The sequence below is a fragment of the Micropterus salmoides genome, unplaced genomic scaffold (genome assembly GCF_014851395.1).
Source record: "Micropterus salmoides isolate LMB-PRFRI ecotype aquatic unplaced genomic scaffold, ASM1485139v1 Ms_hic_scaffold_21, whole genome shotgun sequence".
Lineage (NCBI taxonomy): Eukaryota > Metazoa > Chordata > Actinopteri > Centrarchiformes > Centrarchidae > Micropterus > Micropterus salmoides.
Window position 1 is genome coordinate 28,670,582 of NW_024041262.1, and position 26,367 is coordinate 28,696,948.

Consider the following 26,367-nt stretch of genomic DNA (forward strand, 5'->3'; position numbering starts at 1 on the left):
GAATTGCTGCTTTGTGTGAAGCACTTTATAACTGGATATTATTAATAATTCTATTAATTATTATATAATTTAGAAAATGCATTAATTTGGTTAAAATGAAGCAGTCATTTTAGGTAAATTTGTCTGGATATAAACACCTGCTGACGAAACTCACTAACCTGTCTCTGTTTTACCTGTAATGTCTTCCATTGATGATGCTTGGTGCTCAAACACGGTCCCAAATGTCAGATGAAACTATATTATCATCTTACATTCATTTATTCTGTTTACATTCAGAGAATGCACTGCAGAATGTTCTGTAACTGTATATTTATATGTTACCATATTTTAATATACATTTAACTGTATGTTGTAAGTTCTGTGTGTAGCATGAAGGAACTACAAACTTTCTTTAGGTTATACATGTATGTATGTAGCATTTTCATATGTTGTGTTTATGTATGGCTGCTACCCACAGACTGTATATAAAAAGCCGCTACCTTGGCCAGGTCTCTCTTGTAATAGAGATTTTTGATCTCAATGAGACTTCCTGGTAAAATAAAATAAATAAATAAAATTGTTTTAGTTGTAAATGTTAAATGAAAAGCGTTATGTAAAGAACTAAATGTGGACCATACTGTATAAATCAATAAACTGATAAATAAAATAAATGTTATAATGTGAAATCAAAGCAGAAACGATGGTGCTTTTAATGTGAAGGGCCCGGGCTGTGTGAAACCGGAAGTGTTGATGTAGTTGCTGTAAACCTGAAGTTGCCGGTCAACAGAAGGTCGGTCAACAACAACAACAACAACAACAGTTAGCGGGCAGCAGTTAACAGAAAGTCGCCGGTTAACGCTCAAACTCGTGGATTAATTCACCGTGAGCGGGAAACAGACAACTTCCGGTCTCAGTTTGAACAGTTTAACTCCTCTCCGCTAATGCTAACAGGCTAACGGGCTAACGGGCTAACAGGCTAGGTCTGCCGGCGGTTAGCTTCCAGGCTAACTGGACTCAAGTGGTCCCGGTCCCAGGAGCCGTCAGCTCCGTTAGCTGTTAGCATGCAGTGCGCTAACCTGCTGAAGAAGAGAAGTTTGGAAACGGAAGTGGAGCCGTGGAGCTGCATACCGGTGAGCGCGCGCGTGTGTGAATGAGTGTGATGAAGGTGATGAGTGTGAGTGAGTGTGATGAAGGTGATGAGGGTGATGAAGGTGAGTGAGTGTGATGAAGGTGAGTGAGTGTGATGAAGGTGATGAGGGTGATGAAGGTGAGTGAGTGTGATGAAGGTGATGAGTGTGATGAAGGTGATGAGTGTGAGTGAGTGTGATGAAGGTGATGAGGGTGATGAAGGTGAGTGAGTGTGATGAAGGTGATGAGTGTGATGAAGGTGAGTGAGTGTGATGAAGGTGATGAGGGTGATGAAGGTGAGTGAGTGTGATGAAGGTGATGAGTGTGATGAAGATGATGAGTGTGAGTGAGTGTGATGGAGGTGATGAGGGTGATGAAGGTGATGAGTGTGATGAAGATGATGAGTGTGAGTGAGTGTGATGGAGGTGATGAGGGTGATGAAGGTGAGTGAGTGTGATGGAGGTGATGAAGGTGAGTGAGTGTGATGAAGGTGATGAGTGTGATGAAGATGATGAGTGTGAGTGAGTGTGATGAAGGTGATGAAGGTGATGAGGGTGATGAAGGTGAGTGAGTGTGATGAAGGTGAGTGAGTGTGATGAAGGTGATGAGGGTGATGAAGGTGAGTGAGTGTGATGAAGGTGATGAGTGTGATGAAGATGATGAGTGTGAGTGAGTGTGATGAAGGTGATGAGGGTGATGAAGGTGAGTGAGTGTGATGAAGGTGATGAGTGTGATGAAGGTGAGTGAGTGTGATGAAGGTGATGAGGGTGATGAAGGTGAGTGAGTGTGATGAAGGTGATGAGTGTGATGAAGATGATGAGTGTGAGTGAGTGTGATGGAGGTGATGAGGGTGATGAAGGTGATGAGTGTGATGAAGATGATGAGTGTGAGTGAGTGTGATGGAGGTGATGAGGGTGATGAAGGTGAGTGAGTGTGATGGAGGTGATGAAGGTGAGTGAGTGTGATGAAGGTGATGAGTGTGATGAAGATGATGAGTGTGAGTGAGTGTGATGAAGGTGATGAGGGTGATGAAGGTGAGTGAGTGTGATGAAGGTGATGAGTGTGAGTGAGTGTGATGAGTGTGATGAAGGTGATGAAGGTAATGAGTGTGAGTGAGTGTGATGAGGGTGATGAGTGTGATGAAGGTGATGAGTGTGATGGAGGTGATGAAGGTGAGTGAGTGTGATGAAGGTGATGAGTGTGATGAAGATGATGAGTGTGAGTGAGTGTGATGAAGGTGATGAGGGTGATGAAGGTGATGAGTGTGATGAAGGTGATGAGTGTGATGAAGATGATGAGTGTGAGTGAGTGTGATGGAGGTGATGAGGGTGATGAAGGTGAGTGAGTGTGATGAAGGTGATGAGTGTGATGAAGGTGAGTGAGTGTGATGAAGGTGATGAGGGTGATGAAGGTGAGTGAGTGTGATGAAGGTGATGAGTGTGATGAAGATGATGAGTGTGAGTGAGTGTGATGGAGGTGATGAGAGTGATGAAGGTGATGAGTGTGATGAAGATGATGAGTGTGAGTGAGTGTGATGGAGGTGATGAGGGTGATGAAGGTGAGTGAGTGTGATGGAGGTGATGAAGGTGAGTGAGTGTGATGAAGGTGATGAGTGTGATGAAGATGATGAGTGTGAGTGAGTGTGATGAAGGTGATGAAGGTGATGAGGGTGATGAAGGTGAGTGAGTGTGATGAAGGTGAGTGAGTGTGATGAAGGTGATGAGGGTGATGAAGGTGAGTGAGTGTGATGAAGGTGATGAGTGTGATGAAGATGATGAGTGTGAGTGAGTGTGATGGAGGTGATGAGGGTGATGAAGGTGAGTGAGTGTGATGAAGGTGATGAGTGTGATGAAGGTGAGTGAGTGTGATGAAGGTGATGAGGGTGATGAAGGTGAGTGAGTGTGATGAAGGTGATGAGTGTGATGAAGATGATGAGTGTGAGTGAGTGTGATGGAGGTGATGAGAGTGATGAAGGTGATGAGTGTGATGAAGATGATGAGTGTGAGTGAGTGTGATGGAGGTGATGAGGGTGATGAAGGTGAGTGAGTGTGATGGAGGTGATGAAGGTGAGTGAGTGTGATGAAGGTGATGAGTGTGATGAAGATGATGAGTGTGAGTGAGTGTGATGAAGGTGATGAGGGTGATGAAGGTGAGTGAGTGTGATGAAGGTGATGAGTGTGAGTGAGTGTGATGAGTGTGATGAAGGTGATGAAGGTAATGAGTGTGAGTGAGTGTGATGAGGGTGATGAGTGTGATGAAGGTGATGAGTGTGATGGAGGTGATGAAGGTGAGTGAGTGTGATGAAGGTGATGAGTGTGATGAAGATGATGAGTGTGAGTGAGTGTGATGAAGGTGATGAGGGTGATGAAGGTGATGAGTGTGATGAAGGTGATGAGTGTGATGAAGATGATGAGTGTGAGTGAGTGTGATGGAGGTGATGAGGGTGATGAAGGTGAGTGAGTGTGATGAAGGTGATGAGTGTGATGAAGGTGAGTGAGTGTGATGAAGGTGATGAGGGTGATGAAGGTGAGTGAGTGTGATGAAGGTGATGAGTGTGATGAAGATGATGAGTGTGAGTGAGTGTGATGGAGGTGATGAGAGTGATGAAGGTGATGAGTGTGATGAAGATGATGAGTGTGAGTGAGTGTGATGGAGGTGATGAGGGTGATGAAGGTGAGTGAGTGTGATGGAGGTGATGAAGGTGAGTGAGTGTGATGAAGGTGATGAGTGTGATGAAGATGATGAGTGTGAGTGAGTGTGATGAAGGTGATGAAGGTGATGAGGGTGATGAAGGTGAGTGAGTGTGATGAAGGTGAGTGAGTGTGATGAAGGTGATGAGGGTGATGAAGGTGAGTGAGTGTGATGAAGGTGATGAGTGTGATGAAGATGATGAGTGTGAGTGAGTGTGATGGAGGTGATGAGGGTGATGAAGGTGAGTGAGTGTGATGAAGGTGATGAGTGTGATGAAGGTGAGTGAGTGTGATGAAGGTGATGAGGGTGATGAAGGTGAGTGAGTGTGATGAAGGTGATGAGTGTGATGAAGATGATGAGTGGAGTGAGTGTGATGGAGGTGATGAGAGTGATGAAGGTGATGAGTGTGATGAAGATGAGTGTGAGTGAGTGTGATGGAGGTGATGAGGGTGATGAAGGTGAGTGAGTGTGATGAAGGTAATGAGTGTGAGTGAGTGTGATGAAGGTGATGAGTGTGATGAAGATGATGAGTGTGAGTGAGTGTGATGAAGGTGATGAGGGTGATGAAGGTGAGTGAGTGTGATGAAGGTGATGAGTGTGAGTGAGTGTGATGAGTGTGATGAAGGTGATGAAGGTAATGAGTGTGAGTGAGTGTGATGAGGGTGATGAGTGTGATGAAGGTGATGAGTGTGATGAAGGTGATGAGTGTGAGTGAGTGTGATGAAGGTGATGAGTGTGATGAAGATGATGAGTGTGAGTGAGTGTGATGAAGGTGATGAGGGTGATGAAGGTGAGTGAGTGTGATGAAGGTGATGAGGGTGATGAGGGTGAGTGAGTGTGATGAAGGTGATGAAGGTAATGAGTGTGAGTGAGTGTGATGAAGGTGAGTGAGTGTGATGAGGGTGATGAAGGTGAGTGAGTGTGATGAAGGTGATGAGTGTGATGAAGATGATGAGTGTGAGTGAGTGTGATGGAGGTGATGAGGGTGATGAAGGTGATGAGGGTGATGAAGGTGAGTGAGTGTGATGAAGGTGATGAGTGTGATGAAGGTGAGTGAGTGTGATGAAGGTGATGAGGGTGATGAAGGTGAGTGAGTGTGATGAAGGTGATGAGTGTGATGAAGATGATGAGTGTGAGTGAGTGTGATGGAGGTGATGAGGGTGATGAAGGTGATGAGTGTGAGTGAGTGTGATGGAGGTGATGAGGGTGATGAAGGTGACGGGGGTCCTTCACTCTGATCAGCTGTTTATTACAGCACCTGAAACCCGGTGGATTAGGTACTACCCCTCCACCTGAAGGAGAACCCAGTGGAAATGTCAGAACATTAAACAGAGTATAATGTGAAGGTTTAAACACTTCATGTGCAGATATTTAAACTGTTTATTCGTTGAGATCCAACAATTTAACCGTTTTCACAAATACAGCCGTGTTCGTACATTTCACCTCTGTGGTTAAGGTGCGATTCATTTTAGTGTGTTCATCGTAAGTTCAGTATACAGTATAGACTGCTAATGAATAAATAAAGCTTCCCACTGGGGTTAGGGCCACAAAATCAGTTCAGGTTGGACAGAACAGCCGTGTAGTTTCTATGGGCTGCTGTCAGGACGCCAGACTTCCTGGAGACAGCGAGCAGATTTAAGCTCAATCATTAATGAGCAAAAAAATTTACTGTCTTCAGTAAATTTAATAGCAGTAATGTTGTTTTTCTTCTGGCGGTGGCAGGTGTACTTTCCACCTTTGATCCGAGTGTCACCATAAAAGATAATCTTATCACAGATAAAAGCCCAACAATAAAAGTAAATAAATAACGAATAATAAAACATGCGTTTCATTGATCCTCCCTGCAGCGCACAAACAGAACCAGCTGGGTGGCCGTTAATGTGGTGGGGGACAGGCGTGTTGGACAGGCGTGTTTGGGGACAGGCGTGGTCGGGGGACAGGCTTGGTCGGGGACAGGCTTGGTCGGGGACAGGCTTGGTCGGGGACAGGCGTGGTTGGGGGACAGGCGTGGTTGGGGGACAGGCATGTTGGACAGGCGTGGTCGGGGGACAGGCGTGGTTGGGGGACAGGCATGTTGGACAGGCGTGGTTGGGGGACAGGCGTGGTCGGGGACAGGCGTGGTTGGGGGACAGGCATGTTGGACAGGCGTGGTCGGGGGACAGGCGTGGTTGGGGGACAGGCATGTTGGACAGGCGTGGTTGGGGGACAGGCGTGGTCGGGGACAGGCGTGGTTGGGGGACAGGCATGTTGGACAGGCGTGGTTGGGGGACAGGCGTGGTCGGGGACAGGCGTGGTTGGGGGACAGGCATGTTGGACAGGCGTGGTTGGGGGACAGGCGTGGTTGGGGGACAGGCATGTTGGACAGGCGTGGTTGGGGGACAGGCGTGGTTGGGGGACAGGCATGTTGGACAGGCGTGGTTGGGGGACAGGCGTGTTTGGGGACAGGTGTGGTTGGGGGACAGGCATGTTGGACAGGCGTGGTCGGGGACAGGTGTGGTTGGGGAACAGGCTTGTTTGGGGACAGGTGTGGTTGGGGGACAGGCATGTTGGACAGGCGTGGTCGGGGACAGGTGTGGTTGGGGAACAGGCTTGTTTGGGGACAGGTGTGGTTGGGGGACAGGCATGTTGGACAGGCGTGGTTGGGGGACAGGCGTGGTTGGTGGACAGGCATGTTGGACAGGCGTGGTTGGGGGACAGGGATGAAGGAGAGACAGCCCTCTGGTCACTATGATGATGATGATGTTTGTTTTCAGAAGCGTCTGTGTTTGGAGGCGGAGCTCCGGTCGGACGAGTGTCCAATGGAAACATCCCACAGTGTCCCTGTGTCCGATCATCAACCAGAGCAACAGGTGAGGGTCCCGGTCCCGATGTCGGTCCCGTCGCCGGTCCTTTCAGACCTCGACACAGTCGCTCCGAGTTTCAGGTGTGTGGGTGTAAAGCTGTTGCCTTGGTAACCTGTTAACGTGTGTTGGTGCAGGTTGCTGCGGTCCGACCCAGAGCGGCTCTGCTCTGCTGTCCCAGGTGTCTGGCAGGAGAGCCGGTGAGTGGGGGGGGGTGACCACGGCAACTACCTGCTGTAGTAATGTTGAGCGTCATGTAGACCCTGACCCAGCCTGACCTCATCCTCCTGTTCTTCCTGCAGGGTCACATCAACCACATCATGGGCCTGTGATCCAGCACCCCCACAGGAGGAGGACGGGGGGGAGGGGCCCCCGGCAGCTTCTCATTTCCATCCAATGAAGTCCAATCAGGTGCTTGCGTGTCCGATCATTACATCCGTCAGCGTCTCGATTCACTCCCAACGTTTGTGCTTCCCGACCTTTCAGCCGCGCCTCACGGCCTTCCTCAGCTGTTTGTACAGTTGCCATGGAGATGGTTTAGTTGCCATCACATGACCTCAACATGGACTTCGTTGGTGCGTTAAAGGACCCCGCGACGTCTGAGCTTTCTTCTTCAGCTGAAGCTTAAATCACCGGCCACTATATACTGATCTCCCAGCAACCCGTTCACCGCGTCAATGTTAGCTCCGCCCCTCACAACTTCCTACCTGCCGTCTGATTGGTTCACACCCCGTCCCACCTGAAGGCAGCGGTGCAGTCAGTTTAATAACAGAACTACTAATCAGTGACTCAGCTGTGACCTCGTGAGGCGTTCACTTGGGCTGGGAAATATAACAGTGATATTTATCGCAATCTAATTTTTTCAGTAACAAGTTTTTAATAAAAGGTTTGATTCATTTGAATCACGAACGAATCAGCACTTAATTTTTCTACTAAGAAATGAATTTTGTTGAAAAGGGACTGAAAAAGATTTGAGTGTATTTGTTGTGGACGTTCTGCCTCGGATCTGTGGATCTACCGTCTGTTGGGAGCAGGAAGAAAAGTTTAAACCACGTTAACGTTCGCTGCCTTTAAACTGAAGGATCCCACGTTGATCCTGTATTTATTGATAAATGTGAAGTTTTTTATTGTGATTTCCTTTCTGGCCTACGCTCTTTAACAGCAGATGGCTCCATCGGCGCTCGCCACGCTTGTCGGGTTCCTGAATGTTTCCTCCCCTAAAAACTCTAAAGGGCTTTTATGATGAAAGGAATGAAAAGGGAAATAAATTCGTCTTCCGGTTTGTAGTTTTATATTTTTATGAGGCAGATTTTATATTTTGAAGCAGTTTTTAATTAATCTGACTGGATGTAAACTTCTTAAGAATCTATTTTTGATGACATCATTTCCTGCTTTGGTGCTGGCCAATCAGAGCGCAGCATTTGTACGCAGACTGATTTCAAAATAAAAGCTTTGACTGATGAACTTTGTGTTTGAAACTTTATTGAGCTTCTTCAGTCGGAACAAAAGTCAGAAGGTGAAATCAAATTAAAGAGGAACTCCTGAAGCCCCGCCCTCCTCAGCTGTCAATCACAGCCAGGTGAGGTCTGGCTCTCTTGGCTGTCGGAGCATCACCTGTTCAGGTAAAGCAGAAGAAAGCACACCTGGAATCAGAGAGACAGCACGTGTTGGTCACAGCGTTAAAGACAGCGTGTAGCGAGAACACGGGAACCTACAGCGCTCAGATGCAGGCTCCGCCTCCAGCTGGCAGGACCAATCCCTGCGGTTCTTCATGGTGGAAATGATGCCGCTGGCCGTCTTCCTGGTTTCTGTCAACAAACAGAGGTGTGAACTTACCTGCTCAGGTGTGTCTGTGGTCAGGGTGACCGAGTCAGGTGTCGGGAGTTCAGGGCGAGTTCAGGGCCGACAAAACATAGCGAAACAGGTGGTGCCCCGAACCCAGGTAACTGAACCGACACCCGACTCCCCAACCGGACCCGATCACCAGGTTACACCTGAGCAGGTCCCGTCGTGGCCTCAGGCTGCTCGGACAGCAGACGTCATACACAGCTGTAGTACTTCAGGTAGTACTCAGTATTTACCTGCATGTAGTACGACAGATCGACAGGTGGAGGAAACTGCTTCTTTAGCGTCTCCGTCTGACAGACCGAATAGCGACCCTCTGAGGACCCGGATCAGGAGAACAACGGGACACACGCTCTAAACTCTTTCAGTAATCTCAGACTCTGATTAAGTGAACAGTCCTCAGATCCAGGAGCAGAGCTTCTGTTGGAAAGCAGCGTGGTTGTCAGTCTGGGTCCTTGCTCTTTGACCACGGGGCCTTGAGGGGCCCGAGGTGTTGGGAAAGGATACAGGTTGGTGATGTCGTGGGGCCCTCTGAGCTCCAGAGGCTGGGGGGGGGGACACAGGGACAGTTATTGATGGTTACAGGTGAGCTGCTGATACCTGATGGGCGGACTGATCACAGACCTGTTCCGCTGCGCTGGACAGGATCACGTTCTGAAAGACAAACACAGAGACTTCAGGCTCCGCCCCCAACATCACCACAGCTACAGGAAGTCTGCTGGGACAAAAAGGACCAACCTTCCCTTTACAGGTCTCCATCAGAGACACGGCGTTAGCGATGGTGTAGCGCCGCATCGTGGCGTCTCTGATGGCCGCAGAGTACGAGACCTCAAACGCCACGCCCCTGTCTATCGCCTGAACACACACACACACAGGAGAGGCTAATGTACCACAGTCACGCACTCGAACACGTCGTACGTACTCGTAGGATGACGGCTCTCACCCCGTTAACCGGCGCCCTCTTGAAGAAGAAGGGAAGCTTCTCCGTCACCGAGACGCAGATGATGTCAGCGTCATACACCATACAGGCAGTCTGCACGCACAGTACACACAGAGTACAAACACAATACACTGTAAGACGTTTTCAGGTCCTTCAGTAGAAGTATCTAAAACAAATACTCTGTTTAAGTCCTGCATTTAAAATGTACTTATTATCAGTAAAAGTACACATACGTGTATTTATAATATACTGGATTATTGTTTATTTAGTGTGTAAAATGTGTAGCTTGGATACATGTATGTAGTATGAAGTAGTATAATGTGGCAGTACTCAAGTAAAGAAACAGTATCTGAAGCTTGTACTTGAGTAAATGTGATGTTTGGTGTGAACTCACGTGGAAGAGTTTCTCTGTGGTCGGCTGGACGGCGAGGAGGTCGAAGGCCTGAAGCTCCGGAGTGTTCCTCTGAACGCACACGCAGAAAGACAGAGAGAGACAGAGACACACAGAGAGACAGAGACATGCAGAGAGACAGACACACAGAGACACGCAGAGAGACAGAGACAGAGATACGCAGAGAGACAGAGAGAGAGAGACAGGGGACACACAGAGAGACAGAGACACGCAGAGAGACAGACACACACAGAGAGACACGCAGAGAGACAGAGAGAGAGACACACAGAGACAGAGAGACAGAGACAGAGAGACAGAGATACGCAGAGAGAGACAGGGGACACAGACACACAGTCAGTCAGCAGAAAATGTATTTTAACATGTCTGTTCACGTGTACTTTGTATGTTACACACCCTTGTGTTACTGTGTCTCTCTCTGTGTGTCTGTCTCTCTCTGTTACTGTCTCTCTGTGTTACTGTGTCTCTCTGTGTCTGTGTCTCTCTCCTGTGTGTTACTATGTCTCTCTCTGTCTCTGTGTCTCTCTTTGTGTCTCTGTGTCTCTCTCTCCTCTCTCTGTGTCTGTGTGTGTCTCTGTCTCTCTGTGTTACTGTGTCTCTCTGTGTTTCTCTGTGTTGCTGTGTCTCTCTGTGTGTCTCTCTCTCTGTTACTGTCTCTCTGTGTCTCTCTCTCTGTGTTATTGTGTGTCTCTCTCTCTGTGTTACTGTGTCTCTCTGTGTCTCTCTCTGTGTTAGTGTCTCTCTCTGTCTCTCTCTGTGTTATTGTGTGTCTCTCTCTGTGTTACTGTGTCTCTCTGTGTCTCTCTCTGTGTTACTGTGTCTCTCTGTGTCTCTCTCTCTGTGTTACTGTGTGTCTCTCTCTGTGTTACTGTCTCTCTGTGTCTCTCTCTCTGTGTTACTGTGTCTCTCTCTGTGTTACTGTGTGTCTCTCTCTCTGTGTTACTGTGTCTCTCTGTGTCTCTCTCTCTGCGTTATTGTGTCTCTCTCTCTGTGTTACTGTCTCTGTGTGTCTCTCTCTCTGTGTTACTGTGTCTCTCTCTGTGTTACTGTGTCTCTCTGTGTCTCTCTCTCTGCGTTATTGTGTGTCTCTCTCTCTGTGTTACTGTCTCTCTCTGTGTCTCTCTCTCTGCGTTATTGTGTGTCTCTCTCTGTGTTATTGTGTGTCTCTCTCTCTGTGTTACTGTGTCTCTCTGTGTCTCTCTCTCTGCGTTATTGTGTGTCTCTCTCTGTTTTGCTGTGTCTCTCTGTGTGTCTCTCTCTCTGTGATACTGTGTCTCTCTGTGTCTCTCTCTCTGCGTTATTGTGTGTCTCTCTCTGTGTTACTGTGTCTCTCTCTGTGTTACTGTGTCTCTCTGTGTCTCTCTCTCTGCGTTATTGTGTGTCTCTCTCTGTTTTGCTGTGTCTCTCTGTGTGTCTCTCTCTCTGTGATACTGTGTCTCTCTGTGTCTCTCTCTCTGTGCGTCTCTCTGTGCGTGTTTATGGAGAGAATAATCTGATTGGACATCAATAAACTGAGACTTACAAAGTGACTGGGGTCTGACATCACAACGGTCAGCCTGTTGAGCACTCTGATTGGTCGGGAGCGACCCTGTCAGGACAGACAGATGTTAACACAACAACAAGACTAACAGCCCCTCCCCCCCTCCCTCATCTACCTGTACGACAGGAAGCTGATGGATCAGCTCGTTGATCGGCGTCGGGGCGGGAACCTCCTGCAGACAGGAAGTCAACAGAGTTACACAATAAAAGCATCGATTATCATAGGTTCATATGTAGCTTTATTGTCACACATGCACAAGTACACAGTGAAATTTGTTTCTATTGGAGCAAGCCTCCGGGCCGCAGCTATATTCAGCGCCGCCACTCGCTTTCCAGAAAAGAATTAATGCAGACAGCAACATAGTATCCATGACTTAACAACATACAATACATAATAATACACAAGACAACACACATTACATGCGGTCACATGGTGGGATTTTTGAGGTGACGTGAGGAAGAGAAATAAAGAGGGCAGTTTCAGTCATTTCGAGGGGGTGGGGGGAGGGTGTATGGTGTGAGTAAGATAATGAGTCAGTGTTTGTGAAGTATGAGGCTTCAGACTGACTATGTTGTTAACAAAAGTTCAGTTCATTGGCCTTGTCCTTGAGGAGAGATAAACCAGTGCGCAGAAGATAGGAAGGCCAGCTGCAAGTTGTTTTCCCGCTGGGGTGGAGGAGGGGAGGGAAATAATTTTTAATCCAATTTAGGTTTATTCGGTAACATTTATCCGGATCAGTGTCCTTCAATCGCTCTCATCCTCAGCGTCAGATACCGGCTGCAGCTCTGAGGCGTTGTGGTTTCTGCCATTTGTGTCTGAACTGTTTTCCGGCGTGTTCCTGAACGCAGCGCAGCAGGTGCGCACACTCACCTGTTTCTCTTTGGCTGTTGGGTCGAACACGTAGTTGATGGCGACTGTGGAGAAGCCGACTGCAGGAGGAGGACACAGGAAACTACAGGTCACAACCACTGATCACCGCGGGTCATTTCACTTTGAGCTGCACCAACACACTCATTCCTTATTTAACTATTTCCATGTTTTAATATTCTCAAATACATTTCAGCTTTATGTCATTAAACTGCTGTTTGTTGTTTCGTCAGTGTCTCCCACTGGCTCTTATTTCTTTGAATTATGTTTTTAATTTTAATTCTATTTATACCAAAAAACAAGGAAACTTTAAATACAGAGACTTTTGAACTGAGTCTGGTGTGCGGGTTCGTTGTCTCCGCCTCTCAGACCATTTGGACCCTCATAACTAAAGTACACATTAATAAATCTGCTACATGGTAATTAACCAGCTGTTATTCATTCTGTTTAATCAGCTGCTTAAAGAATTAAGTGAACAACAGATCACCACATCCTTCAAGCTCCGAGCTAAGTCCCGATGCTAGCTGAGTTAGCGTCGCGGCTCCGCAGCAGCCGAACCTCCGCTGCTAAAGCCACGTTTTTAGAATTGGACCGAGAGACTCACGGTGCGCCGCCGTCTGAACCAGACTCTGCAGGCGGCTCTTATCTGCCGTGTAGCGCAGGTTTAGATCCATAAACACAGACATGTTGCTGCTGCTGCTGCTGCTGCCCGACACGCGTGGAGCCGAACGGCCTGCTGGGAACTGCAGTCCTTCCTGATAAGCGGCTGTAGGCGGCTGGGAAGTGAAAACCTGGATATCCTGTCTTTAAATCAAAGTGTTGAACAACAAAGCTGCTTGTTGCTCTGAAGCGTGGAAATGTTCTTCTATAACACGTTAACTCTGCTCTGGTTAATGTCACGTGTCAGGAGTTATTGTAGTGACATCTTTTTATTCTGGATGCGAATTCTTATTAAACAAAGGTCCGTGTTTTAATGCTGACACTGTCATTACTGTGGAAACACCTCAAATAGCAGCCAATAAAAAGGTTTATTAAGAAAACACTGATCATCGGCGACTCTTCTTTTCTGTTGTTTCCTGCAGGGGGCAGAAATCCATCTGCTGCAGAATAACAGCGAAGAAGAAGAACTCCAGACTCCGTGTGAGGAAGAAAAGCAGCCGCAGGTATCACGCGCACACACACACACAGTATGTACGGAGTCTATAAAGTACACGTTAAAACACGCAGTATATAAAGTACACGTTAAAACACGCAGTACTGAACGGGCCGTCCCCTTCTGCCTGCCTCGCGCTGTTTTCCGATGCGTGTTTATTCTAACCATTACAGTAACATCGTGTCGCAGCACATTTCAAAATAAAAGTGAACTTCTACTGAACATAATGCAGTTGATGTGGCAGAAACGATTGAATAAATAATTAAATGCTTAAGACACCACAAGTATCTAAAGAAAATATTACATTCTCACAGAAAGCTTACTACATTCAGCCAAGATTCAAACTCATGTAAAAAGAAAACCTTCTGTTTCCACTGACTCATTTCACTTCACAGTGACGGCAGACCACCTCAGGGAGGCCCTCTGTCAATATCAGAGCTATCTGATGTAGGTTTTTCAAGTTACAGCCCTTGAAAATGTCTAATATTTTCACTATTTGCCGAGATTTAAATTGACGTAAAAAGGAAACTTCCTGTTTCAACTTTTAACAACTCTAGTTTAGTGCCCTTTCACAGGGGCCGATGTGAAGCCAACCTGCGCTTTTTGTTCAAAATGTGGTCTCACATTTGATTCACATACAGCAGTGGACGGCAAGACGCAGCCCATAGGCCAAATTAAAGCTATCAGTGCAAGACTTTTACATCGATTACTCTTGGTGCTCAAACGTGGTCAAGATGGATGTATGTATGTAGGCTATTTATGTAGCCTATATATGATTTATTTTAATTAATCTATTACCATATTTTCATATAGGCCTACACTTAAATATGTGTTGTGTGTGTATCACTTTTATTTGAAATGTGCTGCGACACGATGTTACTGTAATGGTTAGAATAAACACGCATCGCAAAACAGCGCGAGGGCTGGCTGGACAGTTGTATAGAAGTGGAGGCATGACTGCGGTACTGATTGTGGACCCGGACGCTGTGATGTGATGTCATCATGTGATTCAGCAGAAGGTTATTGACTGTCTGGTGTCCCGCCGGTGGCTCGGTATCTGCTGCAGCCGGACTCTGAGGTTCTGGTGGAAGGACAGGAAGTGAGACCTGGAGATTCATGTGTTCATCTAAAACTAGTTTGTCAGGGTCGTGAACGGAAAACAAAAGGCGTCTGGAGTGCAGGGTTTCTGATCCACATTGTTGTCTCTTCTCTTGACTGATCTCGCGAGGCCGCTTTACTATAAGGGTCTGGCTGCAGCCTGTAGACCGGGGGCCAGTAAAACCCAAAACCTACGATGGGCCAATGGAGGACCGTGACGTCATGTTGATCTGGGTCAAAGTTCATTAGAAAAGAAGCGGCGTTAGAGATTGTAGTCCTTCATTAGTGCCTGTTTAGAGCTGACTAACTGCACAGCCATGCTGCTGACTGGCTACATGCTGTTGGCTAAATAACAATAATGAAAATGATTTTATCCGTACAGAGGACAGCTGTTGTTGCGATTTGGCGCTATATAAATAAAACTGAATTGAATACCAAGGGCCACAGGGCTGTGAAGAGACACGTCACGATATCAGGTTCACGAGACGAACAGATCCTTAAAGCAGCGTGTTAAAGATCTCCTCAGTGCCGAGACATGAGCGGGGGGGATTTAGATCTTTAAACACTTCCACACATTCAATGTAGGGTGGAAATGTTTTTATTTATGTAAAAGGAAACACAGAATTCAGCACTTTAGATTTCAAAATCTATAAATCAGAATGTAAACGAGAGCAGCTCTCAGATCTGTTTCTCCTGTAACGTCGTCTCTGCTGAGTCATGATTTAGACTTCAGGCAGAGGACGGGAAACCGGGCCGGACAGAAACTGTGACAAGAAGCTGTTAAAGTTCCTGCTGCACGTTTTGGCTCATTTTATAATCAGCAGCTTAACTTCCTTTTTTTGGACGATGCACATTTGTTTCTTCTATATTTTAATTGCACTGCCTGTTTTCAAATAAACCTTTAAAGGCATTTTCATTTGTTCTTTAACTGCAAGCTGCATTTCAAAACATTTTTTAACAAATTATGCTTTAAAAAAGTGGTGATGTCCCCAGCGTCCCCAGTCTTCCCAGCGTCCCCAGTCTTCCCAGCGTCCCCAGTCTTCCCAGTCTTCCCAGCGTCCCAGTCTTCCCAGCGTCCCCAGTCTTCCCAGTGTCCCCAGTTTCGCAGTGTCCCCAGTGTCTCCAGCGACCCGTGTCCCCAGTGTCCCCGGTGTAAATGACACCTATGGAGCCTACAGACACTTCACAGAAGTTAGACACAGACGTTCAGTCATCTTATTTCTGTGTCACACGATGGCAGCTGAAAACTAGAGTGTCTCCTGAACCTGAAGGGAACCAGATCAGTTGATTTCCCTCTGTGGTGCCACCATGGATCCATAATTCTGGTTAAGTAGTCGCACAGGTACTTTGGAGCATCGCTGCGAACAGTCCTGTGAGTCGGACACATGTTGATCTGTGAACGTAGCTCAGCCCTTAAAGCTGATGAACTGGGCGGGAAGAAGAAGGTTAAAGACCAGCTGCTCCGGTGTGTTGCTGCGTTTTAGGGTCCCAGGTGTATCTGTAGAGTAGTAACACTGTGGACGGCCCAGACGCCATCATTTATTTCTTCATGTAGTCGCTGAGGGACACGGTCCTGATGATGGATCAGTCCTGAGCAGTAACGTGTTGCTGGAACTTTAACATTATTACTTTCCTCAGCAACTAGTAGAGGAAGGGATTACTAGTTCTAAAACAGCAATATTACAGTTACTAAACCAGTTCACGCTGCGTTACTGCGTGACCTGAACGCCACTTGTTTTGTGTCCTTGACGTGTTTGCACGACTGCACTGCAGGTCAGGGACAGTTCATGTCCAGATCTGGACCTTATGTTGTTCAAGTCAGCTGTTAGCCAAAAAGCTAAAGGGAGAAAGAAGGAGGGAGAGAGGCGTTGTTTTTCCATCACTGTGTCAGTCTGACATGCAAAGAACTGTTAGACTGTGCGAGCAGCAAAAAGTTTCCTCCGTATGAACTATGCTGGTACGATGCATCGCTAAACTAACAAACATCTGAAGCCTTGTCGGTGCCACCGTGGTTTGAACCAACATGTTTCCAGGTGTGTTTGTGTGACTCTCACAGCAGGAAACTCACAAAACGTCGTCATATTCTGCCTAAATGTGTCAGCTGTGATTGACATTATTATAGTAACTTATTTTTTAGGCTTTTTATATCATAGTCGTACCGACAATAACAAGAAAATCAACAATAGTATTAATGAAAACAACAATATAAATAATATTTAACCTACCATAACTGTCTGTAACTTAGAAGAAAAAATGAAGACCTATTAGCGATTACAAGATATTTAGTAAAATAGGTTTAATCTGCAAGTAGCTTCATGTCAACACTTTAACACTGTTATGAATCCGTTGGCTGCATCTAGGTCTTGAGAACAGCTCAGTGCGAGAAGTGTCTGAGCTTACGCATGTTCTCTTTTGAGCTCTCGACTTATCTTTGTTATAAAGGCAACGAAAGCTCTCAGGGATTTATTCATTACAGTACTTTCATGGATTTTATGCTGTCCCTTTTGATATTTATGTTTGTAATGAAGACTAGAGAACAGCCATCTTCCTCAGAGGTCTGGAAATGCATACATTATGGTAATATTAAAAGTCTTGTATTTACATTCTCCATTTTATCCTTTAACCTTTGTACTGGGTGACTAATATTAAATGAAGGTATTGTGAAGAGATGGGTCATCTGTGAGAAAAACACCTGCTGTTTGGAGACGGTCTACAGAATAAATGCAACCCCACCCATGACCCTTTCTTCTCTGAGGGAGTTTTTAACAAGTCTAAATTATAATGAAATCGTCTTTTTAGGAGATCTTAATTGGAACTGGCTTTTGCCAATGTCTCAATCATTTTAAATCATTTTGTGATTCTTTTAATCTCTTTCAGATTGTGAATAGCCCCACCAGACCAAACCTACAACATCCAGAAAAATCATCCCTAATTGATCTTATTCTTACAAATGCCCCTCACAAATACTCCTGTGCCTCTGTTTTTGCAAATGATAGAAGTGATCATTGTCTTATAGCATCTGTAAGGAACACAAAAATGGTTGAAATTTCGGCGTTTACGTAATTTATGCACTGTAAAAATCCGTAATGCCAAATCTGCCTATTTCCTTTCTGAAACATCCAAAAATTTAAATAACCCTCTCAAGATCTGGAAAACAATCAAATTATTAACTGAAGCAAAAACAGATACAGAAGTTACGTCTTGTATTGTTGCTGATGACAAAAAAATCATTGACAAAAATGAAATTCTCAATAGTTTTAATAAGCACTTCATTGCTGCTAGCTCCCTTTATGAAACATTACATAATCCAATTTCCAACTCTCCCACTGTATGTCCTGTTTATCAGTCACTGTCAGCTCAACCATTTCATTTCAAGACTGTAACTGTACCAGAAGTAAGGAAGGCCTGGAAAGTTCTAGATCCACAAAAACCATCAGGTCCAGATGATATATGATATATAAGGTGATATATTTTTTACATGCATTCAACCTCCCAGTGTCTTCATGCTTTGGACACCGTGTTTCATGGAGCCTTGAGATTCATCACAAACTTAAAATCTCTCACTCATCACTGTTTGCTGTATTCTCGGGTCGGGTGGTTCTCCCTCTCCACTCCACAATGCGTTGGATGCATTGGCATCTTTTTATTTATAAGGCAGTATTAGGACTTCTTCCTCCTTATCTGAACACTTACATCCTCCTGAGGCCTGCAGGGACATATCACCTGCGCTCACAGGATCTGTTTTTATTGACTGTCCCTAAAGCCTGCACCGACTTTGGCAAAAAGGATTTTAATTTTGCAGCACCATCTGCATGGAATCAGCTTCAGAATGAACTACAGTTGAAGGAGTTGGTCTCACTTTATTCTTTTAAAGGCTTTTTAAAGGACCTTGCAGAAAGGCAGTCTGTCTGCCACTGTTTTTAAATTGATTTAGGACCCAGTTTTTTGTTGTTTTATGATGTCATTCTTGTTTGAATATGATGAGTGAAAGTGTGTCTATATTTACCTGTAAGTGTCTCTGTATCTGTTTGTAACCACGCTGCTGCCACTTGCCAGGACACTCTTGTAAAAGAGATTTTTAATCTCAAGGAGTTTTTTATCCTGGTTAAATAAAGGTTTGAATGAATGAATGAATTACCCGAGAAATACATTTAAAGTACTTTTACAACTACATTTAAAAATATCTTCACCTTAAATATGTTTGTACAGCAGGATTTTCTAACATTCCCTGCTGAAAACACATTACATCCACCTCCTAACGCTGCATCTTCTGCTATCGTGTGAACTAAGCTTCTAACCACAGGTCAGCAGCTGTAGTTCGAACTATGCAACTTAACAACAGTTGGTGCGAACGTTCGTCGGTTTTGGGGAACACCTGTGTGGCTTAACAATGGTTCGCACCATGTGAGTTACCAACTTAGATACCTTCATAGTTCGAACGAGGGTTTTGGGAAACAGTTTCGTCTCAGCTGCATAGTTCCAACCAAGGAAGTTGCTACCGTAGTTAGCAACCATGCTTTTGGGAAACGCAGCCCAGGGCAGTGTGGAGACAATAATAATAACTTCCAGCCTTTAGCTAAGCTAATGGTTGTCTTCATTTCTCAGAATTTGACCTTTTAAAATGTTCTGACTGTGATGTGCTAACATAAAATCCAAAGATATGAAGTGAACGTTTCTGTTTACTTTTAGTCCAGTCCAGTGCAGACCGGTTCGGACCGTTGATTCAGAGAGCCATGTTGAGATCTCTGAAGATCCTCCTCTCTGCCTTAACATCTCCGCCGACCCGCTGCTGCTCAGGCTTCGTCTCCAAGATCAGGTTCAGTAACTCAGAGACCCGATGGATTGATACACCGATTGATTGATTGACTGATTGACCCGTCCTTTCAGGTACGTGAACAGGCTGAAGCAGGATGATGAGGCGTGTGCTGCAGCGCTGCAGAGCAGTCGCATTTTCCTGTTCCACCGCCTGTCGCCTCTGCTGCAACGCACCGAGCAGGGAACCTTCAGACCAGCAGCACTGAACTTCACAGGTACAGAAGCTCAGAACCACTGGTACAGAAACAGAGGTACAGGTCAGAGAGCCCCAGGTACAGAACCTCAGAACCACTGGTACAGAAACAGAGGTACAGGTCAGAGAGCCCAGGTACAGAACCTCAGAACCACTGGTACAGAAACAGAGGTACAGGTCAGAGAGCCCAAGGTACAGAACCTCAGAACCACTGGTACAGAAACAGAGGTACAGGTCAGAGAGCCCCAGGTACAGAACCTCAGAACCACTGGTACAGAAACAGAGGTACAGGTCAGAGAGCCCCAGGTACAGAACCTCGGAACCACTGGTACAGAAACAGAGGTACAGGTCAGAGAGCCCCAGGTACAGGACCTCAGAACCGCAGGTACAGAAACAGAGGTACAGGTCAGAGAGCCCCAGGTACAGGACCTCAGAACCGCAGGTACAGAAACAGAGGTACAGGTCAGAGAGCCCCAGGTACAGAACCTCAGAACCACTGGTACAGAAACAGAGGTACAGGTCAGAGAGCCCCAGGTACAGAACCTCAGAACCACTGGTACAGAAACAGAGGTACAGGTCAGAGAGCCCCAGGTACAGAACCTCAGAACCACTGGTACAGAAACAGAGGTACAGGTCAGAGAGCCCCAGGTACAGGACCTCAGAACCGCAGGTACAGAAACAGAGGTACAGGTCAGAGAGCCCCAGGTACAGGACCTCAGAACCGCAGGTACAGAAACAGAGGTACAGGTCAGAGAGCCCCAGGTACAGAACCTCAGAACCACTGGTACAGAAACAGAGGTACAGGTCAGAGAGCCCCAGGTACAGAACCTCAGAACCACTGGTACAGAAACAGAGGTACAGGTCAGAGAGCCCCAGGTACAGGACCTCAGAACCGCAGGTACAGAAACAGAGGTACAGGTCAGAGAGCCCCAGGTACAGGACCTCAGAACCGCAGGTACAGAAACAGAGGTACAGGTCAGAGAGCCCCAGGTACAGAACCTCAGAACCACTGGTACAGAACAGAGGTACAGGTCAGAGAGCCCCAGGTACAGGACCTCAGAACCGCAGGTACAGAAACAGAGGTACAGGTCAGAGAGCCCCAGGTACAGGACCTCAGAACCGCAGGTACAGAAACAGAGGTACAGGTCAGAGAGCCCCAGGTACAGAACCTCAGAACCACTGGTACAGAAACAGAGGTACAGGTCAGAGAGCCCAAGGTACAGGACCTCAGAACCGCAGGTACCGAACCACAGATATAGGTCAGAGAACCCAATGTACAGAACTTCAGAAGCCCAGGTACAGAATGCTAGGTACAAGTCAGAAATCCCCAGGTACAGAACCCCAGGTACAGAACCTCAGAACCACAGGTACAGAACCACAGGTACAGGTCAGAGAACCCCAGGAGGATAATCACAAATGTGCTCCTCATTGAAACCTTCCTGGTGCACATGTGAGTTCTGTGCTTTGTGTGTTCCAGACGTGCAGGCGATCCTGGAGAGACTCGGTGCAGACAGAATCCTGCTGAAGGAGTCTGCTCTGATAGGCTGCTCTGACCAGAACCAGGCTCAGTTCTGTCTGGATGTCGGTAAGAACACATTAAACACATAATACTCTGTGTTACATTGAAAAGACTATGAACTCTGTACTGTGTAGAGAGGCCCTGAATGCATCAGTCCAGACTGACCGGTTCTGGTGTTCTGGTTCTGGTTTGGTTCTGTAGGAGAGCTGAATCAGGCAGCAGTAGAGGAAGCTTGTGAAGGAAACTTTATTGATCTGAGGAAAGCTTTCTTTCTCTTGACGGGAGCAGAGGCGCCTCTAGTGGCCAAGGTGATCGCACCTAGATATTTTTCCATTATGGGTCAGCCCTAATGATGATGATGATGATGATGAAGCGGCCTCTTTAGATCATCATCCCCTTTTGTGTACTGCAGGGTCAGGCTCTGCTGCGCTGGCATCAGACCAACGGCTTCTGCAGCGCCACGGGCCGGCCGACCCACCGCAACCAGGCAGGAAGTCAGAGGGTCTGCAGCAGCTCCGGCATTGTCTACTACCCCAAGGTAACCAGAACCAGGTCTAATCCAGATCTAAACCACCTCCAATCAGAATTTATCGTTGAAGCTCTGTGAACACGTGCAGCGCCTCCCAGACGGGAGGAGCTGGAACAGGTTGTGTCCAGTTGTGACGGGTCTGCAGTTATGTTTCCTGACTCTGAACATCCAAGTCCAGACTGGAGGGCAGGTTGAGTCCTGACTGGAGGGCAGGTTGAGTCCAGACTGGAGGGCAGGTTGAGTCCAGACTGGAGGGCAGGTTGAGTCCAGACTGGAGGGCAGGTTGAGTCCAGACTGGAGGGCAGGTTGAGTCCTGACTGGAGGGCAGGTTGAGTCCTGACTGGAGGGCAGGTTGAGTCCAGACTGGAGGGCAGGTTGAGTCCAGACTGGAGGGCAGGTTGAGTCCTGACTGGAGGGCAGGTTGAGTCCTGACTGGAGGGCAGGTTGAGTCCAGACTGGAGGGCAGGTTGAGTCCAGACTGGAGGGCAGGTTGAGTCCTGACTGGAGGGCAGGTTGAGTCCAGACTGTCGATTGTAGTGTATTCCTGTTTGATGTATGTGAATATTCTCAGTCATCCAGGTCATAGTTATCCAAAGAAGGTTGAGGTCAAGGGCAACTGGACTTGGTTGAAGATACAACTGTGTACATTCATCCTAAAGCAAATCATGGTTCGGCATCTAGTATTTTATGTGATATGGTGCAAAAACTTCAGAACATCTCACCTGAAGCAGCCAATTTTATTCTTGGAGATTTTAATCATGTGGTTTTTAAGTCTTTAACAAATTTTTTTCAGTATGTTACTTGTTCAACCAGGCAGAACAAGCCATTGGACCTTTGTTATGGGACTGTTAAGGGAGCATATAAATCAGTACCCTTGCCTGCTCTAGGTTCTGCTGACCACAATTGTGTACTACTGCTTCCTACATATAAATCTGTGCTTAAAAGAGAAAAAATTCAGATTGGGAGATGTTTAAAGACTCTTGTAAGGACATTGATGAACTCACTGATGTGGTCTGCTCTTATGTTACTTTTTGTGAGAATATGATTATTACCACCAAAAAGATTAAGGTTTACCCAAATACTAAACCATGGATGTCTAAAGCAGTTAAGTCTAGCTTACAGAAGAAGATGCTGTCTTACAATCAAGGAGGGACATTAGAAAGAAAAGTAGCAAAAAAGGAGGTTAAAGTGGAAATTCTAAAGGCTAAACAAAGGTATAAATGTAAAATAGAGAATAAACTGGCTGAGAAGAATATTGCTTCAGCATGGTCCGGGTTGAAAACTATTGTCGGTATACAGCAAAGTGTGAATCGAGCTAATATTGTCATAGATGGTTTCAGTTCAAATAGCGAGCTTGCCAATGCTCTTAATAATTTTTATTTGAGATTTGATCAGTTTGATTTTAAAGATGAAGTTGATGAATTGAGATGTAAATTTAAAGACAATCATCACCTCATCCTGGACCAGGGAGCAGTTGAAAAATCATTTTTTTTACAGAAGTTAAATAGGAGTCCTGGTCCAGACAATATTTGCGTCAAACTACTGAAACACTGTGCAGGACAACTAAGTTCTATCTTCCATGATATTTTTAATATGTCTTTATATCTACAACATGTACCTAAACTGTGGAAGCAGGCTATTATTATCCCGGTTCCTAAAAGCAATAGTCCCAAGGTTTTAAATGACCTCAGGCCAGTTGCCCTCACTTCGCTTGTAATGAAATCCTTTGAAAAGCTTGTGAAGATGGAGATTGTGAGGCAAACTGAGCAAGCCCTAGATCCTATGCAGTTTGCTTATAGGGCACATAGAGGAGTTGAGGATGCTACAATTACTCTACTCCACTTAGAAGGGAGAAAGACGCATGCCAGACTGTTGTTTGTTGATTTTTCCTCAGCTTTTAACACTATCCAACCTCACATTTTAGCCAAAAGACTAATAGAGCATTTTAGCCTCAGCAAGAATTTGGTGGGTTGGATATTGGATTTTTTGATAAACAGAACACAGAGGGTGAGAGTAAATGGCATTTTGTCAAATTTACTGTGTACATCAACTGGCTCACCACAGGGCTGTGTTCTTTCACCCTTATTTTATATTTTGTACACTAACATGTGCCAAAGCATGTATACAAACAGAACGATACTGAAATATGCTGATGACACAGTTATTGTGAGTCTGTTAAATGATGGTGAATCTGGTCACGGTCCTATTATTGAAGAGTTTGTCTCCTGGTGTTACAAATCCTATTTGGAGTTAATATAGAAAAACAAAGACATGATCATAGATTTTAGAAACAGTGCTTCTAATTATTACTCTACGGTCATCAAGACCAGGCGGTGGATTGTGTAGAAAGCTGCAAATATCTTGGGACTGTCATAGACTCTAAATTGACTTTCGAAAAAAATTGTGAGTCTGTATGTAAAAAGGGTCACCAGCGTCTGTTTTGCCTCAGAAAGTTGTCCAGATTTCATATTGATAAATCTATGATGATCCTTTTCTACCATGCTTTTGTTGAATCGGTCTTGTCGTTTCTCCCTTGTATCTTGGTTTGGAAATTTGTCTTTGAAGAACAAAAATTCTTTGAACCAAATTGTTAGGTGGGCTAGTAAGATCATAGGTGAATCTCAACTCAACCTTGTAGGTCTTTATTCCAGTCAGTTACAGCATAAGGCGAGTTTCATTATTGGAGACTGTTCCCACCCTTTACATGCTGAGTTTCAGCTCCCCTCTGGATGTCGGTTTGCTGCCACTAGGTGTAGAACCAAACGATACAGGAATACTTTTGTTCCCGCTGCCATAGAATTAATGAATAAAATTAGCAGTAGATGACACTCTTTGTTATGTATAGCACCTTATGTGTTTTAGCCAGGGGGGGGCGGGCGGGTAAGGAGGGTGGGGGTTAGGGGGTTAGGAGGTGGTGGTGTAGAGGCACACTGCCATGTTCCTTTTAGAAGTTTTAGGCTTTGATATTTTATAATGTTCTATGCTTATTGTTTGTTTTGATGTTTTTATGTATGGATTGCCGAAAGTCTCCTGTCTGCACAAAAATTTTACCCTCGGGTACTAATAAAGACACCTTGACCTTGATACTAGAAAAAGACAATATGTTTAGAAGAAATGTATTCCTGTTGGGTGGCCGATCCAAACCAGAGCCGGAACAGGCACTATATCCTCTGCTGGGCCTTTTAGATGATGGACTTTAGGTCTTGGGAGTTTCTGTCCTTAGCTGACTGGTTTCTCCTGGTCTTTCACCAGATGTCTCCCGTGGTCATCGTCCTGGTCTCTGATGGGAAACGGTGTTTGTTAGGGCGACAGTCGTCCTTCCCTCGAGGGATGTACAGCGCTCTGGCCGGTTTCTGTGACATAGGTCAGTCCCACCTGTCTGTTCACCTGGTTTCCTGTCTACAGTGTTTCTACTGAACCAACCTGTTTACGGTCTCTCTGTGGTTGCTGCAGGTGAGACTCTGGAGGAGACTCTGAGCCGGGAGGTGGCGGAGGAGGTGGGTCTGGAGGTCCACAGCGTCTCCTACAGCTCCTCGCAGCACTGGCCTTTTCCTCACAGCTCCTTCATGCTGGGCTGCCATGCCTCTGTTAGCCCCGCCCACACTCAGGTGAGCCCTGACACTTCTCGATCAAGTGTTTAGTGGTTTTAGTCTTGAAATGAACATTAACCTAAATGGGAACCATGTAAAGGACCCAGCAGAGCCCTGAGGTGAACTACCTGCGCTGTGTCATGTGACCTGGGGTGCTGTTTGTCGTCCAGGTAAACGTGGACCATAGGAGCTGGAGGACGCTCGCTGGTTCAGTCTGGAGGAGATCTCCACCGCCCTGCAGGTCAAGACTCCGCCCAGGAGAGGTGAGCCCCCCGTCCTCTGGCTTCCTCCCAAACACGCCATCGCCAACCGCCTCATCATCGAGTGGATGGACCACCAGCGACGCAACCGGGTGGGAGAGTAACGTCCAAACACGCCGAGGACGTTAACAGGTTGTCAGGACTGAAGTTTATGTGACGTCCAAACACCCAGAAGGAGGAAACGTAGAGACCTTCACCTTCAGACCGAGGCGCCGCCAGGTGTTCTCACAACAGGAAGTGAGTTATTATTGGTCCGTTCAGCAGGTGGAGCTGCAGCAGGGACACAGCTCCTCCTCCTCCACCCAGTCAGATCTGAACTCAGACAGGAAACACATTGAGTTTAACACTAGAACCGCCGTAACTGGAAAATCTAGCCGCCATCAGAACACTCCTGTTGCTCAAACCCACTTTGGCGGTGCATTTCCCACAATGCATCCCTGCACTTCAGGTATTCACAGACTGTTGCCTTCACCACGCAGCTCGCCCTCCTGAAGGACACCCCTTGCCGCAGGTAGACAGATCCGCACCTGATCATATCAGACCGGTTGACCCGTGTTTGATGTCACAATAACTGCACGCCACGTGGAGGCTGCAGCGCTGGTTCTGTTGTCACCAAAGGTTACCTGCATCCTCGCTGTACTGGCTGATGATGCTGAACGCACCTGCTGCTTTAACGCCGCAGGTGCGTTCAGCTTCAACGTAGAATGCTTGTCTGAACACCAGACGTGAAAATAACTGCGGTACATTTTACAGGTGGAGAGGCCACTTTTTAACAGCGGGGAGCGCTACATGACAAACAGACCAGAGGACAGTCGACGGCTCAGCAGTGTCACTGACCTCCGGACGGTCTCACCTGAACTACCTGTCCACCACCTGCTGAAGCTTCGCTTCAAACTCTGCCAGGTTTTGAGTCTGTGGGGCGAGTCGGGTTTTTATAGCTTCATCAGTTTGACCTTTATTAACAAGTTACA

The 26,367-nt window shown here is 46.4% G+C and overlaps 3 protein-coding genes across 3 annotated transcripts; 2 read left to right on the forward strand and 1 right to left on the reverse strand.

The window, feature by feature from the left end:
- The first annotated feature begins 720 nt into the window (after positions 1-720).
- Positions 721-8,099, forward strand: si:ch211-221j21.3. Its single transcript, XM_038736252.1, has 5 exons — positions 721-970; positions 1,001-1,109; positions 6,552-6,647; positions 6,776-6,838; positions 6,941-8,099. The coding sequence occupies exons 2-5, from the start codon at positions 1,041-1,043 to the stop codon at positions 6,968-6,970; spliced, it is 258 nt and encodes an 85-aa protein (XP_038592180.1). The 5' UTR covers positions 721-970; positions 1,001-1,040; the 3' UTR covers positions 6,971-8,099.
- Position 8,100: 1 nt separating this feature from the next.
- On the reverse strand, positions 8,101-13,169 carry LOC119916286 (ribonuclease P protein subunit p30-like). Its single transcript, XM_038736251.1, has 12 exons — positions 12,844-13,169; positions 12,243-12,301; positions 11,488-11,544; positions 11,355-11,420; positions 9,818-9,886; positions 9,427-9,516; positions 9,222-9,338; positions 9,108-9,137; positions 8,991-9,028; positions 8,720-8,799; positions 8,354-8,446; positions 8,101-8,252 (listed from the first exon to the last, which is right to left on the reverse strand). Exons 1-12 carry the CDS (start codon positions 12,923-12,925, stop codon positions 8,197-8,199), a joined length of 837 nt encoding a protein of 278 aa, XP_038592179.1. The 5' UTR covers positions 12,926-13,169; the 3' UTR covers positions 8,101-8,196.
- LOC119916285 (NAD(P)H pyrophosphatase NUDT13, mitochondrial-like) lies at positions 12,210-26,361 on the forward strand. The gene is given in 11 exon segments (XM_038736250.1): positions 12,210-12,330; positions 13,322-13,402; positions 19,180-19,306; positions 19,378-19,520; positions 20,976-21,083; positions 21,219-21,325; positions 21,430-21,555; positions 24,799-24,910; positions 25,000-25,154; positions 25,307-25,319; positions 25,322-26,361. Coding segments are annotated over 9 exon segments (1,026 nt in total). The 5' UTR covers positions 12,210-12,330; positions 13,322-13,402; positions 19,180-19,223; the 3' UTR covers positions 25,501-26,361.
- The last annotated feature ends 6 nt before the right edge of the window (positions 26,362-26,367 follow it).